The following is a 21,792-nucleotide window of genomic DNA, read 5'->3' on the forward strand; positions in this document are numbered from 1 at the left end:
TGATTGCTGCTGAAGTTTCTTCTTTCATCTTTGTCCCAGAATGCCTTACTACTGAACAGAAATCCTTGTTCTTCTACATGCCCAAATAGAAAATCAAAACCATAAACCTGGCAGTAAGAGAATAATCATTACAGTTTCCAATGTTACCAGAAGACTTACAGCGTCATGGGAGTTTTATTATTTTCATTTTCTTGCAATAGTGTGTGAAATTAACAACCCCAAAACTTAACTGAGTGGTTGTTATGCAAAGAACCACACATTTAGATGTAGGAGTTTTCAAACTGAAGTTTCTTCTGAATTTACATTTTCTTCTCTCTCAATTCCTCTTATTTCATTAAACTAGTGGATGAATGCAGAAATATCCTTCCTGAAATTCGCTGTTTAATTCCCAAAGGGCTTCTTCCTTTTTCACAAAGTATAATATAAAGCACCACCTAAAATAAGCTACTGAGCAGTAACCAGAATGTCCTTGAAATGTGATGCTATATGTAAAACCCAGAAAGACTGGGATGTTTTGTCTTTGAAATACAGGTATATGCATGCTACATCATGCTGTGGAGGTTGCATACGTGAGGTTCCAGCTGGTAGGTGTGAGTCCTTGGTTCCTCACATCCAGAATCCCCAGGAACTTTTAATGGGATCTTATATGGAGTTATGAATATACACATGCATGCAATTTCTTGGAGAAGTTCCATTACAGGCTGAACCCACTGGTTTTGACTGATGAGGATATGTAAAACCTTAAGGAAAGCAGCACTTAGGAAGCACTTTAGCTGCATCATACACTGAAGGCCCCAGTGACAGTACTATGCTTACAAAAAAGCAAAAGCACACATAGAATTTATAGGGACATATCTGCAAGTCTCAAGGATAGACACATTTCTCACATCTCAAAGCACACTTGTGCTCATGTGGATAGGAATCACACCTCTGGCCCTCTTGCAGTAGATCCTGACCCAGCATCTTACCACACTTCTCTTTGTGGGGAAATCACTATGCACACAGGCATTTTTGTCATGTCTTTGAAAAGCTGAACAATCCTTCTAAACCCTCTTGTCCACATTAAAAGAAAATCTGAGATCTTGGATGTGTGTGACTTTGGAAAGAACACAGGCAGGGTGATTTCCTGGCTTGATTCACACGTTGCAGGAATCACATAAAATGCAAACTTACACAGTTTTTTCCAACATAAAGAAAGCCAACATGATTCAAGATATATTTTCCTAAATATGTGGCAATAATTAGAAAATATTATTTGAACTCAAAGAATTAAAAATTGAAGGAGTGATCATACAATCATGAGCTTAAAAAGATGATCTATAAAGGGATGTAAAGGTAATACTAAATCTCAGTAAAATGCTGGTTCATTAGATCAGCCAGAAAACTCCTATTATGTACTTCCCTATTGGGAAATTTTGATGAAGAACACAATGAACAAGGTGTACTCCTAAAGACTGCCCAAAGAACAACTGCTTTTTTTTGTTTTCAAGAACTTATTCTGACCAAGGGGAAGGAGAGTTTCCCCTCAAAACATAGAGGATGAGTACAAAGCTGGCCACCATCCACAGAAACTGGTTCACTTGGCTGTGTGTGTGCACCTAGTGAACTTGTGAGCACTTTTTGATATTTCTGAGAGGATCAGTGTAGGATTAGGAGACTTTCCACAATCTGGAGGAACACTTAAGGCATTAGGCAAGGAAAGACCCATGATAGAAAGCCTGAAAACTCAGAATTAACTGTTATCATGGAGAAGAGATTGTAGAATTAAAACTGCCTTCATGAAGCTAGGCATAACTTAGGATTTTTGAATATTGTAACTTTAACATCACTAAAAACCAACCTCAACCAAGAGTTGATTATAGAGCATGGTGCTAATAATAAAGATTGCAAGTTTGAACCTCTTATGGCCATTCACATAGGAGTTGGACTTGATGATCCTTGTGGGTTCCTTCCAACTTGGAATTTTTTGTAAATCTGTAAATAAAGTGAAAAAAAAAAAAGAAAAAAAAAAAAGGAGTACAATGACTGTGACTAGTAGATTAAAGAGGTATCCAAACAGGACCATGTGGATAAACGAGACCATGGTAAAAAAATATTTATTCCCCTAATAAAAAGTATTTCTTCTTCATTATCAGGGAAAAAATGGGCCCATTTAAGCATGTCAAGTCCCACAAAACTGGCTCGAGTATCTTTCTGAAGACTGTTTACTCAAAATTCTCCAGTCCCCACAATCCAATATTATGAGGGTTAGTCAATATGAATCTTATATCAGATGTATGAATTCCACTTATAATCACCTTCTCTGAAGAGCATAAAGATCTCATGCGTCCTTTTCTCTTCACAGAAATTATTGCCGTGGTATGTTCCTGGCATTCTTGACATACAGAGGCTTAGACTCTTCCTAAGACTCAATGACCAGATTGGAGAACATGATGAGATGGGCTAGGTGGGACCAATCACTTTGACCACAACTGCCCTTGGGGTGTATCTGAACAAAGCTGTGCCTGCCTCATGAACATCACCAGCTGTAAGACTGAGACATGCACGAGTGTACCTACTTGCCAATCACCTAGCTATTGCAAAATACCAAGAAGGCTCCAAACCAGTTCTGATGATCACAATCCTGAGGACAGAAGTCACCCCAGTGAACAGCCAAGAAATGCAGTCAGGCCATGCTGTAGCCCTTGTACTGCAGACAAGGCCTTCTTCTGAGAAGTTCCAGAGAAAGCTGACAGTTTTAACAAGGAGGAATTTGGAAGCAGTACTTCTGTACATGTGTCATGGGGCGATTTGAGGATAGTTCCAAAAAAAGAAATGAAAAAGCAGCTAGACTGATTCTCTGTATCTGGCATGCGTGAGCAGTTATGTAGAAACTCACTGAAGTGATCTTAACTGTAGGACAGATGGTATTTGTGCTTTAGATCACTGAGGGGGAACCAGACCTGGCACTCTTTCCAAAAAAGCGAGCATCTGCAATGGCACTTCTTAGTTACTGAGCTGTGACTGCATGACAGAAGTGCTGTATCAGGAAAAGTGAGTGAAGAGCTGACACAGATCATGAAAACTTACTCTTCTGTCACAGATGAAGATGAGCTTCTAGCTATAGAATATTGCTCTAATGAGTCTTTGCAAGTGAGATGGGTTAAGTCTTGCTAACAGTCAAATGCTGACCCAGCTGCTCATTCTGTCCCCTTTCTTACCAGCATAGGCGGAGAAAATAGGATGAGAAAGCTCATGGCTTAAGATAAAGATGGGGAAACTTCCCACTTACCATCACAGGCAAAACATACCTGACATGGGGCAAATTTAATTTATTGCCAATATAAATAGATTTGTGTAGTGAGAACCAACCAACAACAGAAAACCACTGAAGCAACACCTGGTCTCTTTCCCTTTCCAGGCTTAACTTCACTCCTTCAAAATAAGGACTAAGCTACTTATAGCCACTACTTCCCCAATAACACAGAGGGATGGAGGGTGAGCAGTTATGGTCAATAATAGTTGCTTGTTGCCACTCCTTCTTCCTCACAGTTCACATAAAATCACAGAATGATTAGAGTTAGAAGAGACTTTTAAAGACCATCTGTAAAACAGCCCCATAGCAAAGGGCATCTTCTGCTAGATCAGGCTGCTCAAAGTGCCATCCAATATTTGAACACTTCCATGGATGGAGTATCCACAAGTTCTCTGTGCAATCTGTTCCAGTATCTGAGCAACTTTATAAAAAAATCTTTCCATTTGAAAATGCACTTGCAGCTCACTGAATCAGTTTAAAGTCATTACACCCTGTCTTCCACTACAGGCCCTGGTAAAAAGTCTCTCTCCATCTTTTTTGAACTCCACCATAGATATTGAAAGGCCACAGTATGGCCTCCTCAGAGCTTTCTCTTCTCCAGATTGAACAACCTCAAATCTTGCAGCCTTTTCTCCCTCTATCATTTTTGTGTCCCTCCTCTGGACCCAGTCCAACAAATCCACATCTTTCTTGCACTGAAGTTTCAAGGCTGCATGCAGTACTCCAGGTGAGGACTCGTGAGAGCTGGGTAGAGGGGAAGAATCAGCTCCCTGGACCTCTGCCTGTGCTTTTTTATGCAGTTGTAAAGGCTCTCTGAGCTGCAAATGCATATTCATTCAATGGTTTGTGTTTGACAGGACATTTAAAGACCACATAGCCCAACCCCCTTTTAAAAAAGCACTTTAAGGATAATTCCACTTTCATGAAAGCAGAAATAATTGATACAGTATTTCTCACATCTTACCTTATCAGTCCCAACTCTCATCTCTGTATGCATTATAACACACCTACCGGGCAACTCTGTCCCATGTGCACTGTTACACGAAGGCCAGGCCTGACTCTCTGCCCCAATGACTGGTGGTCAAAGTCATTTGTGCCTTGTTCAGAGTAAAGCATCTGCTCATGTTAATCCTACCTCATGACCAGCAGAAAGACTAAGGTGATCTTCCTTGTTTTGTTGTGTTCTCTGTTCTCTCCATCTTCCTACTTTTAATTTCCTCTGTTGGTCAGCATAGTGATCTGGGTACCAGTACTTAACAATTCAGTGCTTAGACCTAACTGATGTTGTGTAATGAAAGGCTTTTGTGTGTGCACAGAATAAATGTTGCTTTTCTCCCTCCTTTTACTTTTTGAAATTGATATAAAATTACATTCTGTGATTCTATATACAAAATTGTGAAAGAATGTTAAGTCAAATACTTGAAAGACGTTAGGGAAGAACATCTTACGACTCCTTAGGCAACCTTCATTTGCTTGGTTTTTTTCTAATTATAGCACTGTAACACATTCTTTAATTACATGATTATGGGTTAAAACTCAATTATAATAATGGGCTCATAAGGGGTCAAGTGATCATAAATGCATCACTCCTTAATATTTGACCATTTGATTTTGGCATCTGAACATGATTTTTAAACTCATTTTTGCATTTAATGAGATTAGTTGAGAACTCTTCACAAATACTACTTTTTCCCACATAACAAACAAAGATCACAGATGAAGATTCTCCTTCATACTTAGTCTTATAATCAGCATGGTAGAGATGATGGAAAACTTCCAATCCACCGCTCAAAAAGAACAAGTCCAAAATAATGCCAATAGATTTGGAGAATACCAAAAAAGCAGCTAGCTAGAGTATTGTATTCTGTCATAGCTCCCATTCAGTAAGGCAAAGGCTGCAGTATTACTCTTAACTAAGGTGCTTTGCTGGGATCCCAACTATTCTTGTGAATTCAAGGAGCAGCGTTGAAAGTCTTGAAAGTCTTCCTCTTGAAATTTGTGCTTGGCAAGAATGTACTTTCCTTTGAGACATGGGTCACATTACAACCACTCTTTTAACTTTGTAATATGCAAAATGCCCTAAACTGAAAATCATATTACACCTCTACTAATCAAACATTTCTGTTATCATACTATACTGCTATCCACCCTCTAAGTGACAGTTCTCACAAGAAGCACAGTACAACCCAGGTGCCAGGTGAAGTTCATTGGACTGATTTTCAATTTAAAACTGTAAAACAGGTTTTGAATTGGCCATCTGCAAAATCCTCTCACCACCACATGCTATAACAGCAACAGGCAGCAATAAAGGAATTTCAGTTAACAATTCACTGATTAAAACTGTCAGGTAATTTTTCAATGAATGTGTCTCAGCTCTAGAATTAATTTGTCCTTAACCTATGGTCTAACAGCTTATCTTTGCTGACTTCTGTAACACAGGATATGGAACTGCAGAAGAAAATTACCATTGTATTTGGTGACAGAACAGTATGAGGAGCACAGGGTACTATTATTCTTTGGAAGTGTTCTATTTTGGGAAGCAGCAATGAGATGAAATGTATAAAGGAAGAAATTAATTGAAATTAAGCTAAATTAATCAATTGCTCAGTAGGGTTTGGAAAACATGTTTTCTAAAGAACCTGTGCTAATTCTAGGGTAGCATAGGAATCTGTAAAAAGGTGGGTGCAGGGAGCACACTTTGATGCTGGAAGCAATCCAGCCGCTCCACGCACACAACTGCTGAACCTCTGAAACTTCACAGCGCTCATCCTCAGCGAGCTGCTGTTGCCACAGCAACAGCTCTCTAAAACCTGCAAAACGGGTCAGGTAGTTTCAAACTAACCACTGTTTCACATGTCACTATTTTCCCCTGTAGTTCTGAACTAGCCCACCTCTGAGATAATCACTGGGCAGTTGCTGTAGAGTCAAGAGAGAAGAAAACAAGGCTCTTCACTTTCACAAGGATGTGAAATTAACAGTGTCTCCCTCCACCTACTGCTCTTTCCCCTAACTCCTTCTGAAATCCCCTTCAGAGATATCAGGTCTTTTCCATCTCTTTTTCTCTGCAAATATTCTTTACTCTGAAAACTGTTCGGGACTTAAGATTTTAAATTTAATTTTTTAAATAAAAAGGCACTGCAAAATTTTAGATTTAAATCCTGTTAACTGCTGAGTGTAAGTGAAAGGTGCATTATTTGGCCATAACATCATTCCTTCAAAAGGCCATAATAGTACCATTCAAAACTTCATGTAAGGAAGAACAACTGCTGCAAATTAGGCCTTTAATCCCCATAACAAGAAAGTTAACCAGGTCAAGAGACAACAAATTAATCAGTTGAGCTATTGCTGCACTACAACCAACACACTCCTGCCAATTCCTTCTCTGTTTCTCTAAAGTAGCACTGAAGGTGGACTGCACACAGTTGCTCATATCATGCCAAATTTTAAGCCACAGAAGGAATATAAAAGGACAAGCATTATTTTCATTTTTTAATTTAATGTCTTTGTTACTTGAACCTGCCTGTACTTACACAGGTCTCTTCATCTTTCCTCACAGTTGTACCCTAAGAGTTAATGGAAATTCTTTAGACAAAAATAGCGATGAAATTTATAACTTAGCAAAAGTAAGAAAAAAAAAAAGCCTATTTCATCCTATACACACATATCACAAGCACCACGGAAATACCATATTTCTAGCTCTATGAACATTATCAGCATAATAGTTCTCCTCTTGAAGTGGTTAGTCATCTCTGTAGAATACATGTTCTTCTTGTATGGGAATAGCATTTAGAACATGTGGCTATAATTAATGGCAATCTTAAAGTAACCCAGACGTTTACACTTTAGAAAGAAATCCTCCTCTTCCATTTACACACTTCTTCAAGTAAATCCCTATGCCAAAAAGAACAATCTTCAAAGAGGACACAACAAATAAAAGCAGCAGTCATTTCAGGACAGGTCATTTTTACTAATAGAACTTTCTGCATCTTAAAGATGCAAAAGAATACTCTCAAGGTATTCTAGTAAGTTTGGTCTGTGTCTTTGAATAACAGCTTTTCCCTCATTCTTACTTGAAAGAATAATATCCAAATATAAAAACCAACTACATATAGTGAACTGTATTGACACCATGAGGGAAAAAGAACTCAAGTATGTTTTTAGAAGGTTCCACCTAATTCACATCTACAAGCACTACAGTATGGTCATGCAGCATCATGTGGTCAAGACTGCACAGATTGCAAAGTTCCTGCTTCCCAGCTGCAGACCTAACCTTGCCCATGACCCTAGTCTGCTGCAATGCAAAGTAAGTTAAATTTTTTTCAAAATTGTTTAAGGTAACTTGTTTTAGTTCTCACTATGGCACACTAAAAATCATGGAAATTAAGTGAGGGTTCTCAGTTGAACATTAAGCAGTTTCTTGAAACAGCTATAACCATGCTACAGTACCTCTAGAGCTGCCCTATTGAACAATTTTGTCCTGGAACATTTATGTCAACAAACTAGATTATCTGATTATTCTTGTATCTGTACAACTTCTAATGTCAAATGTAAATGTGAGTAATACCATGATCATTACATGTCAGAGAAGTGTTAATTCTTCAAGTGTTTCTTTCTTAGGAATGCATCGAACTTGCCCTAAACTAAGGAATGTGGAGAGAAGCAGTAAGTTGTGAAATTTCTAACCCAAAAATATGAATGCAGTTTCACATTTAGGCACACAAATGAAAGTAGCTTCTTTAACAGTCTGAGCAATGAAATCTAACATTGACATCAGTAGGAGTTTTGACATAGACTTTAGCAAGTATGAGATTAAGCCTTTATGGAGACTTTGCCAATAACTGCAGCCTTGTATACTCGGCTTGCATAGCTTGATTTTTAAATTTTTACACTTATAAAAATATAAAGTAGGCATAAAAAATTGTCTAAATAATTTTTTTGCTTTGTTCAATTTGCTCTGTGTGTATGTGTACCCACTACACACCAAGGGATATCACATAGGGGTTTTTTACCTTTTTCAATACTGGTGCTGTCCATGAGGTACATGTCTGCCCAGGCACAAATAACAACATCAGTGAATGAAAAAAAAAAAGTCTCCCAACAGTTAGATTACAAATTCACACTGCAGACATCTCAGCTTCTTCACCAAAAATAAAATCACTAGTTCACAGGAATGCTACAACTCCCAATAAGCAAATATAAATGTGGATTTTCATATATGTTTAATCACCGATCCAATGTAAAAGGATGACATTTGGGTAATTATAACATATCTTTTTCATACATTACTAAAATACAAGTAAATGAGAATAATAAGTTATTCAGAAACTAAAGAAATACAAATTTTACTCTCAGGTTTCACTGGATTTCCTTTTTGTCTCTGAGTTATGCAAATTATAAGAAAAGAAATAAAATTTACATGTAAGGCAAAGTATTTTGGACAATTCCACGACTTGGTATATGTGTACTAAGTCAAATTTAATTGGGTATCTGAGGATATTAATACAAAATAACAAATAATTCCAAGTATTTGAGCCCACTGCTTGAAGTCAATGCCTTATTGCAGAAGTGTCTTTCTTCAAATTCTGCAAGATACTTGCAAACTAAAACCACACAGATTTTTTTCCATTCCTCATAAAGCTCAATAGTATTAAATGTCAGCCATTTAATTTCCAGCATTTTGTTTACGAAATATTGTTAACATTTATGCTTAATATAGAGTCTACACATGGTACTTACTGGCTGCTGATCAAAACATGAGGCACAGAAATCTAATACAAGCCTTGTGATTATTCAGAGTCAGCCACAGTCACTAAACTCATCCAATATTTTTTTCTGTTAAATTGCTAGAATCCTATCTTACAAGATCCCATCTGATGCCAAAAAAAAAAAAGGGGGGGGGGCAGCACAAAAAACCCTAAATTGATACAAATATTCCATTCTTTACCAAAGCTCATGATGTGGAAATCCTCCTTGAAACTAAGAAGCTATAAAAATTAACTTAAAACAATCTTCCAGTCACCACTCTCCCGAGGCAGGTTTTATTTTTACTCCTTCTCATTAGCATTCATTATCATAGCAAAGAGCAGAAGAGCAGATTTTATTTCCCAGTGGTAAATTTGCATGACACTGACACAGAGATGATTTCAAAGAATTCTGCTGAAACCCTGAGCTGGAACAAGCATTCCTTGGTGTGAACATTCAGTGTGGAGATCAGACATTACGCACAAAGATGTGGTGTACTGTCTTGACACTAACAGTGATTCATGGAACAAGAAAACTCCTTGGATTAAATACCCTCCCTGTTTGTTTGGGATTGTTATTAACTGTAAGGGAAAACAAAAAGAGACCTGAATCTGAATTGATGTGATGGACAAAAAAGGAACATTTAAAACTTGTCCAGCCACAACTGCATTTTTACAAGTTTTTCAAAGCTCCTTCTCAACTACACACATTACTGAGCTATTACACAATGATCCTAAAGAGGTATTTTAGTACAGACAACTGGTTACTAAGGTAACAAGATATTACTTTAAATCAGCAACACTGTCCCAGCTCATCAGCTTCACTCATGTCTCTCCTTTGTTCCTTTCAAACTGTGCACAAATTACAGACTTGCTGTATAAACAAATATGCATACTAGAGCTAGGCTTTAGTTTCTCAACTAATTTTCCTCATTCAAGCTAATGAGATAAAAAAAGGGCATTAAGATGATACAAGCATTTGTACTCTCTCTTGTGAAGTAGTTTCATTCTTAACTTTATACTAAGAATAGAAAAGTTGGCAGAAAAGTGAGTTTTAAAATGTTTGCTCGCTAGAAACTATTTTATAATTAAAAAACACACTACACATTGAAATTATTTGATGTGATAAAATAAAATGGCAGAATCCTTTAAAGTTTTGGGAGGGAAGACCTGGTTAAGTTTTACTAACTGAATCTTAGCTGAAATTTTCCAGAGGCAGATTCATGTTTTGAAATAACAGTTGACTGCTAATTGCAAAAAAGATTAAGGTTACTCAAGCTCTAGTTCCTCCAAAACACGATGCTCCTAATAAACAAATTATGTATGTCACTTTTTTGAGAGCTCGAGCTTGTAAAACCTAAGTGTTCTCAAAATCTTTTTTGATTACAAACATCAGGCATCAGCAGTAGCTTAAAAAGCCATAGAAAATAAGGTCACTGGAAACATTTACAGGAGTAGGTCACCTATAACAATCCCCTGCTCCAAGTGGGATTAACTCCACCAAAACAATTCCTGATGTGTTTATTTAACCAGGTCTTCAACACTTACAACAATGGCAACTTCTGCAACTCTTCGGGGCAATCTGCTGTTGTATGTAGTTATCCATTCTTACTATCTAACTCCAAATAAATTGCTGCAATTCAAGCTGGACCTCTTATCTTGTCTTTAGAGTATATGTCAATGATAAACAAAAGCCTTTTGTTCTGTTTAACATGCACGACTGAAAAACATTTTTTGTTCCAGAAGGGTGTTTCCTGTGCTCTTTTAAGATACAAAAATTTATATAATCTTTGTCAGACAGCACAATTCAGTTTCCAAAGCTGCTTAAGTATAGCACTGCTACTTTGTTATGCATGACTCAGTAGTCAGAGTAACAGCCTTATAATAGTCCTACAATTTAAGATAAAGTATTGATTCTGTTTACAGCCTAAAAAATTACTAGAGTTGATTTTCAATTATTTACTTATATACTAATAGAAGAAAGGACATATTCAAAGAGAAAGGATTCAACACTAGTTGGAGAAACACTCTGTTCAGGCACTGTATTTCCCCCTCTCGGCATGAAAAACAATTCTCCCTTTGTAATTACAATATACAAACAGAATTAAGTTAAATCAGTCAGCATTTGACAGATAGAAGAGTTCTTTTAAAAATGTATATTGGCATATAAAATCTCAGTAATCAATACAACTCATTTGGTTTACATGTCAGGCTGGCAAAAACTCCCCTCCTGAACAGCTGCATGATAAGCCACACAAACCACGATGTCCATACCATCCACTGTGGACTCCTAATACAAATACCTCTCCCATGGACTGACACACAAACCTTTTATGTTTTTTGTAAATAATCACCCAAGACACGAGAAGTTTCTCTAACAGTCATCTACTTTAAAAGGTACAGAAAATCTCCACTGCTGAGGTTCACACTGTCCTCACAAAATGACCTAGATAAAGCATGTCATTTCCATTAAATTCATTTTACAGTCTCTCCCCTTTTAGCCATGCCTGAACAGAACAAAATGAAATTTTGTGTCGAAATTGTCAGCACCAATAATATTTTTATCTCATACGTGTATGGCCCATGCAAACACAGAAACTGAAGTTTCATATTTGCTTAGTTAAGAAAACATTCTATTTGTCAGCATCTGGAAATGCTTCATGATATTCAACAACTAATTAAAAGCAAAGCAAAATGAATCTATATTAATACTTCATTTAAAATTTTCAAATCTTAGAAAAGAATCAAAAATAACTGAAAATAAATTAAATAAGTTAATTCCCAATAATTAAAAAGAGAACTGTTCCAAAAAAACCACATCCGCTGCTTAAATAAAGTCAGCATAAACCCAGCCAAGATTTTGGACAAAGATGTATTTCCAATGAAGTTATCTCAGCTTAGCTTTATTAGCTTTATTTATTTTAATTTAATTCTACATGATCTTCAATCATTTTATGCTATTTAATTTTTTAAAGAATCAATTGCTACATTATTATTTGTAAATGCTAACTGAAGTCTCAGTATCTGCAGTCCTATTATTCCAAAATTATTATATTCTAATGTATTTGTTCCTTTTGAAACCCAGGGAAATATTCTGCCTACAGTAACAGATGGCTTTTAAATTTTTTGTTGCTGTTCCAGAATCTTTAAGTCACCCAAAATGCATCTACTTAAACATGATACTGCAGTTATTATGCAAAACATGATCTACATGTTCACTGTTTAATATTTAACAATCTGGATACCATTCCTGTTTGGAAATAATTCTACTAGAGACAGCAATCACTACCATAGCATTGCTATAATAAACAGATTTGCCATTTTATATTTTATTGTCTCATAACAAAAAGGATATGATTCATTTTAAATAAAATAACCTATTCAATTAGTGCAAATGAAGTTTAGCAACTCATTCTGACTAATGTTAAAACAGAGGTTATCATCAATTAGGTTCATGTAAATCCTTTGTTAATATCATGTCCCATTCTAACACACATTACTAAGGGGCAGAAGGATTTACAGGGCAATTTTACATCTTAATGAGATCTAAAATGTCATGATGCAGTAAAAATGTAAGCAGCAGGTTACTTTACATGTACACACTGCACATCAATCTAGCAAGCTAAAATTCATCTGGGTATCCCCACCTAACAAAAACATTGACCTCTTCTTGCTCAGAATCAAAAGTTCACCTTTTCTTGGTGAAAATTAATTTCTGTTATAAATGTTATATAACAGAAATCTTTAACTGTGAAAGGCAGTAAAAAATTTAAGCAGGCTGCTTTAAAAACATTCTGCAGCTATACTACTCTAATACACTGCTCACTCCAGCATGTACCTACTTCATGGGAAACATTCCCCATGGAAAGAACAAAGCTATGGCAGCAACAGGCTCACAGGAATACAAAGTATCTGCAAAACACAACTGTTCTTAAAGGGACTGGCCAGTCAGATGGGTGAAACAAACACATCATTTGCTCTCGTTCTGAGCCAAACTGCTGACTTCTGAACTAGAACTAAAAGTCAGCCTCCTTATGAACACAGCTAAGCCTCCTTTGAAAAGCAGCTTATACCGTGCATTGTTAATACTCCTAGGAATCTCATACCCATACATTACAGAGCTTTACTGCTTTTTTACATATTCAGTAACATTATGCCACTATTCCTCACAATGAGTAGCATCTTATTGATTACACTTACTGGCCATTTGCCGTGCATGAAGCATCACTTAACCCCAAGTAAAACTGACAGAATTAAGATTAGAAATACTGCTTTAATTATGCCATCTGCCACATACCTCTTAAAAAGAATTAAAATGTGTAAGAGAATTGCCTATAGACTAGTAGAATTTATTGAAAACAAAATTCCACAATGATCCTTGAGTGTGAAATACATATTAACAATTTAATATAAAAGCTGAAGTTTGAATAAACATTAGTTTGTGTTTTTTGAAAGAGCTATATATCAAATCAGAGTTTCAACAGGTGTACTTCAAAGGCTGAAGTGGAAAGAGCCAAACAAAACATTTTAAGTACTTTCCCAGAAATAGATTTCCCTATGATTCACTAATATCAAAGACCCATACTTTTAGGATTGAGAATTTATCATGAGACATCAAAAACAGACAGTAGAATAATGGAAAACAAAGATCAAAACCAGCAATTCTATACAAATTCCTACTCACAGAAAAGAAAACATTCAGAAGTGTTTGAGGATCAATGTTTTTGTTTGGTCATTATTTCTTTTTAAAAAGCAAGAAAAAATGTAGTATAAAAATTCCAAACACCTCTTTCACATGAAAGACAGCACTTCAAGTCCAGAAGCAAACACAACAGGGTAAATTTGGAATAATGTTATATTCAAGGTGAGTATACAGTAACAGCATTCAGTCTAGTTAAAATTATTTGCAATATACTTGATTCAATGCAATGTAAAACTTGAATATCTGTGGTGACAATTTTTTCTTATTGATTCCTGGAACATGACATCAATAACCAGCACAGACAGATCACAGAACTGAAGGCCACAGGACAGAAGTCAGACAGAGACCTTAAATTCCCATACAGCATCAGTGAAAAAGAATAAAGATCAGCTTTTAACTTTCAAAACAGACGTACTTCAAAAGAGAAAAAAAATCAAACCATAAATATGTACTTACAGAACAAATAATGCTGCTAAAACTGATTTTTTTAAAGCTCAGATTGATGACTAAAGCATGTTATTTTCTTGGAAAAATCTTCTAGTTATATTTGTGTTGGCAAGTATTTTTTAAAACATTTACATCAGGGCAGAAGACTATGCTCACACCAAAACTTTCAAACCAGCCCTAGCACTAAGTTAATTTGCATTATTTTATATATTTGTTTATCCACATTATGAGAACAGTTTCCATTTATTTACATTATCTAACAACATCAGCAAGTATGTAAGACTAACTGCTCTATGTCCATCACATGTATTGGTATATTTCAACAAATAAAATAACTATGTTCTATCAAACAGTACGATAGAATAAGACAGGATATAAGAATAGGATTAAAAAAAATATCACTGTGACCTAAGGCAAATATACTCTTTGGCCACAGGAATTAGCTCCCAGTTCTGCCTGCTTTAACTTATAATACACAGAAATAAGCAAACTAATTAGTTGCAGGGGTTTATAAGGTTTGCTTTTTTCACTTTCTTTTCCCTTCTCTTTCCCACCTCAATGGCATTTCTGCTTCTTCGTTAAATTTGTAGGGCTTTCCATGTAACACAGTGAAATATTTCTTCTTAGTGTAGTGTTACCCTATCATTCACCCTGGCTCACAAGTGAAGTGTTCACTGGCTGCCAGAACTGCCAGGGTGTGTTTGGCTTACAAGGATAAGAAATAATGGTATCATTCAGCAAATGAGTTTGGTGACTTCAGGCTTACAGAGAATCCTTCCTCTTCTACACAGAATGCCGAAATAGTATTAGAATGTACTAGTATTAAGTTGAATTTTGATATTTATATTTTAGTTCTAGTGTATCAATCCCTTCTTTAAATAAAATTATGACTGACATCATTTACAGTTTGGGTACCTTTTTAGAACCCATTAAGGCTAATTCCAAACAAAACAGCATGGAATTATTTAGTTCAAAAAGTTTCCATCATTTATTCCTTTCATTAATCATTTAAAGACTTCATGTCAGCAACTGAAAACATTCATGTTGATCTCACAAAGAACAGACAATATATTATGCATGCTGCCCACTGATTTATCCTTTGAGAAAGTCTCTTGCAGGCCACTTGCCAATACTGCCACTCACTGTCTAAAATATAAATAGAAGTGCTTCTAGAATATATAAGTAAATAATAATTGCCAGTGGTTCAAACCAGCAGGCAGTTAAAACCCATATCCTGTGCAACATCAGCTGGTACCAGATGCTTTAGAGAAATCTATTTTTCACTGAACTACTCTGAAGCAGTAGATTCACTACTGAAACATCTTCCTAAAGTTTTTCTTAAGATGACTTATCTCTTCTTCATGTTTGAAACAAAATACCATCTCACACACAGAGTCCATACAAACAGTTATTCACTTTTGAAAAACTCCCATTTGGTTTTCAATCAGAATAATTTTGTAGCAACAAGCCTCACAACACTTCCTTTTCAGGAGGCCAAGGACAAACTGCACATCACATAAATTCAATGAGACTCAGGCACAAATTGCCAGACAAGTTGTGGATGTCACATTATTGGAAGTTTTCAAGGCTACAGCTTTAAACAACCAGTGAAAGATGATCCTGCCCACAGCAGGAAAGAGGGACTAGATAACCTCTAAAGGACCATTCCCATTCTAGGATTCTGAAGTCTGTACTTGCCAGTATGACACCACCAGGAAGATTTGCCTACAAAACTGAGGAGTTCAGTTTCTGAAGATCAGCTCCTCGGATTTTGTTCTAGGACAAATTCCTATTTCCAGAAGGCAACTTCATTGTACAAGCAATGTCAACAAATTCCACATGATTACCCCTGTATGAATTATTCATGAGTAAGTATTTACAGAATTTGCATCTTAGCATTTACAAAAAGAATAATTTTTGCCTGCCTTTCTTCACAAGTAATGGAAAAGATAGGATGAATTTAAAATGGTTCTAAAGGCAGTTTTATTGCCACTGTAATAACCCCACTGAAACAATGGCCAGTTATTTTCCAATGAATAGTGCAACTACTTTGTAGTCAATCAGGATGATGATTATTGCATTTGATAGAAATAAATAAATAAATAAATAAACTACACCCAAACCAAAATCCAACTAAATCAAAATTCTCCAGCAGCAACAGCTTGTACTATGCTATTTAACTGGCTTTACCTCAGTAGTTTAAATTTAAGAATCTGCTTTAAGTAGAAATGCAGTAAGTGAAAACTGGAAAGAAAATTCCCCGCCTACAGCTGTTACCTAAAATTAAACCTCAAGTGTGCTTCAAAAAGGCACCATGTGATCATATTTAGCTACTGCACTGTAGTTAAGAACATTTCATCCACAACAGATAAACAAAGATTTCATTGAAACATGTTAAAAAATTAGCCAAGCTGAAAACCAGGTAGAATTATTTACAAGTATCAGTATTATTTACAAGTAATCAGTAATTACACATTTCATTTTAAGTGTAACCTATAACTTAGGAACATTTTCTTTTTGACCCTGCTATCATTTGCAACATAGTCAAAGTGAAATAAACTACACATATTTTGGAGGGTAGAAACTCCACCCTAAAATAGAAGAATTTGTGTTAGGTAGAATAACTCTATGTAAAGAGATGTGTGCTATTGGAACAGTACCAAGTAGATGAGTTATGCAAAACAGTAGGTGGTCTTAAACATCTCCAAGGAGATTGATTAAATGGCTCCAATCCAGTTAAAAATCCTTTGCATTCTACTGAGATAGCCAACAAACATGACAGTGTTCCATGTCTGTAGCAATTTTTTTTAAACAGAATTGGGTCGAATTTTAAAACTGCTATAGCATATACATTTTAAAGAACTAAAAAATTTTTTTAAAAAAAGTATTTACAAGGCAGTATAATGTCACACACTACTCCTCATTAACCTGGGTTAACCAACTTACTTTGACAACCAGGACAAGGCACAAAGATTAGATATTTGGACAGTGTCCTTGAAAGTTTACTTATTTTACTTGTATTAATATAGTTATAGAAAGGGATTAACTGGTTTTGGCACATATAAAATAAACTGCATGCAAGAGATTAAACAATAAAAAAAGTACTTACGAAATCAAAGTCTCCATCTTGCGGGACTTTCCAGTTATCAGGGAAAACGTTTTTGGATATGTGGTAAGGTTCATGCATGTTCTGATTACAGTTTTCAGGGCTTTTATTCTTGGACTCTTGTTTATCAAAGTAGTCCATGAAAGAAGGTCTTTGAACTTGCGGTGAAGTAGCATTTCCTTAGATGAAAGAAAACAGAAAAAAAAGGTAAAAAACTATTCAAAGATTAAAGAATTAATGCATTCTAAACTAAACTTCACTAATTAATTTTCCTTGGTTTGCAGAAACTAATACAGTCATCTGTATGTGATGCAAGCCTCTGTTTGTCCCCTGAGGATCTTTGGCATAAAAGCTCATACTCAAAGCATGATATTTTTGTAGCAAGATACAAAGTGGAGAAATGTTCAAGACATTTCAGAGCTGCACACACAAATAATATTAGAAGTTACTTCATGCAGTATCAATTTGTTGTTATAGAGACTGAATAACATGAGGTGCTAAGCATCCCTTTGGGTGCTGAATGCCCCTAACTTCAAGGCCTGGTCCACAGGCACTTGTAGGAAAGGAACAGTTTCAGTAAAGGTGGGATTGTATAATTATTTAGAAAAAGAACTTGCAAAATACAGCTACACAAATAGTGTCTAGATGCTGCCTAATTTAATTCATTACCAATGAAGACTCCCAGAAAATTACAGGATCACGCTCTACAGATGGTTGCAAAGCACCCTGTCTCCACATCCAGGGGGATTTTTGTGATCATCAAAAGCTTCATCATAAAGCTGCAGAAGCTTTATGAAGCAGATCAAGATCAGCATGAATTCCTGCTCTTTTATCCTTTTCACATAGCTAAAGGTAAAAAAAAAAAATATTCAGTCCTAAATTATTAAAATTTGTTTACATTTGTGGGATTTCAAAGAAAATTCATTAAATGGCACAATAGATAAATACAACTGCCACCTCAGAGACCATATTCTGCATAGCACTGACACATGAAATGTACTTACTGGAAGTGTAACACATTTGGCATGAAGATATAAGAAATACATTTCCACAAATAAAATACTAAACAGGATGAGAGATAAATAACTAAGATGGGGGGAAAACCTAACACCAAAATTCAGACAAAATTACACATTTAAATTACAAGCACAACAAAGTAATAGGAATTTTTTTTATATATAACTGTTTTAACAAGTAAAAAGGTAAACTGAAAATGTATTTTGAGCTTGTGTTTAATATCATTACTAGGACTTGCTAATCTTATCTGGCTTTAAACTTGTTTTTATTCATTCACTAAGTGGGCTTCCCCCTGCCTTTAACTTCTTATTTCATTATCTCTTCCCATCTCTTTTGTCTAAAGATTTTCTAATTCATTCTAATTTTGCTGAATGACTAATAGCAGCCTATTTTTTCATTAATGCTTATTTTTGTATTGCCATTTTTTCACAGAATCATCAAGGCCAGAAGACATTCAAGATCATCTAGTCCAACCACTGACCAATAAACACTACAATCACCCCAGTCATACCCCAAGTGCCACATCCAGACATTCCAGAGATGTTGCCCCCACAACCTTCCTGGGCAGCCCATTCCAATGCTTACTCACTTTTTTTGGGAAAAAAACTCAAATATCTGATCTGAACCTCCCCTGGCAAAACCTATGACCATTTTCTCTTATCCTTCCACTTGAGACATGGCAGAAGAGCCTGACCCCCACCTGGCTACAACCTCCTGTCAGGTCATTGTGGAGAGCAGTATGGTCACTGCTGAGCCTCTTTTTCTCCAGGCTAAACACCCCCAGCTCCTCATAGCACTTGTGCTCCAGACACTTCAACAGCTCTGCTGCCCTTCTCTGGACACACTCCAGCACCTCAATGTCTTTCTTGAAACAAGGGGCACAAAACTGACCACAGGATTCAAGGTGTGGCCTCTCCAGGGTTCAGCAAGAAGAATCACTGCTCTGGACCTGCTGGCCACACTTTTCTTGATAGAAGACTGCACATTGATCTATTGCTTCTTTTCTTGCTGCTGTTCCCAAACTTTTCTGTTCTACTAAGACTTCTTCTGGCAGTTTTTAATCTGTGCTTCTACTGTCATGCTCTAAGCTTTAGTGAATTCGACTTCAGTTGCTTTCCTGCAACTCCACAATGATTCTTTCAATCTGCTATTTCCACACAGACCTTCTTTTCCTCATGTTTTTAGCTGATTTTTCTCTCAGTTTTTGCCATGTTTTCTCGTTTGTTTTTTTTTTTTTTCTAATCCCAGATCTCTATGCACCATATTTTAATTAATAACAACCATCACCTAACAATCCAGTGAACTAAACTCCAGGTTGAATTTAGTTGACCAGACAGCAGACACCTCTTCTCCAGAATCTCCCAAGTTTGTCCCCACTAAACTCAAGATCACTTGAAGGATGTTTCTTGATTTCTTGAATCTGGGACTGAGGAAGAGATGAGAAGTAAACAGCAGGGATGCCAAATGACTACAAAGAAGAACACTAAAGAGCACAAACCACAATCATAGAACAGGTTGAGTTGGAAAGGACTTTTAAAAAACATGCAATTTCAGCTCCCTTTCCATAGGCAGGGACACCTTCCACTAGACCAAGGTTCTCAAAGTCCCATCCAACCTGGCCTTGAACCCTCCCAGAGATGGGGTACCCACAGTTTCTCTGGGCAACTTGTTCCAATATTTTAACACCCTCACAGCAGATAACTTCTTCCCAATATCTACTCTAAACCTCCCTTCTTTCAGTTTAAAGCTATCACTACTGGCCATTGTCAAAAGTCCCCTTCCAGCTCTCCTGTAGGCTCCCCATTAGCTACTGCAAAGTCCTATAAGGTCTCCCTGGAACATTCTCTTCTCCAGGCTGAACAACCCTAACTGTCTCAGCCAGTTTTCATATCAGAGGTGCTCCACCCCTCTGAGCATTTTCACAGTCCTCCCCTGGATTTTCTCCAACAGCTCCATGTCCTCCTTATTTTGGGGGTCCTAGGGCTGAACACAGTATTATGGGTGGGACCTCACGAGAGTGAGTAAAGCCTAAAAGAAAATGGAAGAATCTAAATTTTGGAAAAGCACACTTTAGAAAACAGATCCAAATGAAGACAGTGGTATGAGGGAGGCAGAATTAAAAACAGAAATACAATGCCCTTTCTTAGTACAAACTGTTCATTACTTGGTGACTGCTGCCCAAACCCCTGAAACTATTTGTACCAAAAAGATAGGACACCACATTGCTGGCCTTTCACAACCAATTTTTTATTCCACTGAGATGGCTGTACTCAAGTTTCATCCCTGAGACATAGCTATAAACAAAAAGATTGCCAGTGTCTCTGTTCAAAACTCTAAGTACCAAAATGTTGGCCAATTACAGGTAAGGCAGTCTCCAGCCTCTCACATATAAGGCAATACTAAAGACTTTCCAAGAACTGCTCATAAATTTTAAAACTATTCATAAATATCTTCCTTATACATGCAATAGAATACTTACATACAGAAAACAAACCAACCTCTCTGAATTCCTTGCTACCAAATGCATGTTATGGAAATTAGGTCAACAGGACAGAAATTACTCCAAGGTAAGCAAAAAACATTTCTTTTTTACTTTGAGAATGTCTTTTACTTGTTTTGCTAAACAAGAATTTAGAACTCACTTCTGATTTCAATTGAGCATTAAGTCAGTTAACCCAATCAAAAGAGCAAGAGCTGCTTACCTTCACTGCAAATGTAAAAACGCACAAAACCAAAAATCTGACTGCAAAATGATGGGATGAGAGACTTTTTACTGTTGATGTTTCTTCCACCAATGTAAAAAAATCCAAAGAATTTATTTAGAAATTTATTTTTAAGGTTTTGTTTTATTTTTATAAATAAAAAAAATTTAAAAGAGACACTATTTTGATCTGTAGCTAATCTAACAGGTTCAGTTAGTGTTTCATAGGAATGGGTTGACATCTACCAGTTTAAAGACCTTCTGAAAGTTCCTATCTCTTTTGTATTTACTTTGTAAAACACTCAGGATCTTTATGCCAGAGCAAACTGATAAAGGTTGCACCTTTTTTATTTTTTTGTTCCCAAATAAGATCACTTTGGTCTGAAAGCACTTTTTTAACTTTCATGAAAAACAGAGTAATGTTATTTTCTCAACCATCTTTCAAGAAACAAGAATACTAGAAGTATAAAGATATACATAAAGATTTTATGCATAAAGATTCCCTTTAGGACAAATAATTCACTCATCTATTCAGTAAGTTATATTTGCCACAAAAAATCTACAGCATAATCAGTATCATTCCACACTTGCATGGAAAACCTCTTGTGCCTGTTCCATTCTAGAAGGATCTGGATTTTTCAGTTCTTATAATTACTTGCTTTTCAATAAGCAATGATCGTGTTTAAAAATGTTTTCCACAGCTTTAATATTTAAGAACATCTGTCTCCTATGATCCCTACAACTTGCCTACTGCAAAAACAGCTTGGGAAAAAAAGGCCATAG

At 36.2% G+C, this 21,792-nt stretch overlaps 1 protein-coding gene across 1 annotated transcript in view; it reads right to left on the reverse strand.

The window, feature by feature from the left end:
• Positions 1-21,792, reverse strand: part of STK3 (serine/threonine kinase 3) — a 124,929-nt gene that overhangs the window by 30,026 nt on the left and 73,111 nt on the right. Inside the window, exon 10 of the mRNA XM_079302479.1 lies at positions 17,295-17,470. Coding sequence (XP_079158605.1) covers positions 17,295-17,470 — 176 coding nt within the window. The remainder of the gene's footprint in view (positions 1-17,294; positions 17,471-21,792) is intronic.

Source organism: Erithacus rubecula, assembly GCF_903797595.1.
Source record: "Erithacus rubecula genome assembly, chromosome: 3".
Lineage (NCBI taxonomy): Eukaryota > Metazoa > Chordata > Aves > Passeriformes > Muscicapidae > Erithacus > Erithacus rubecula.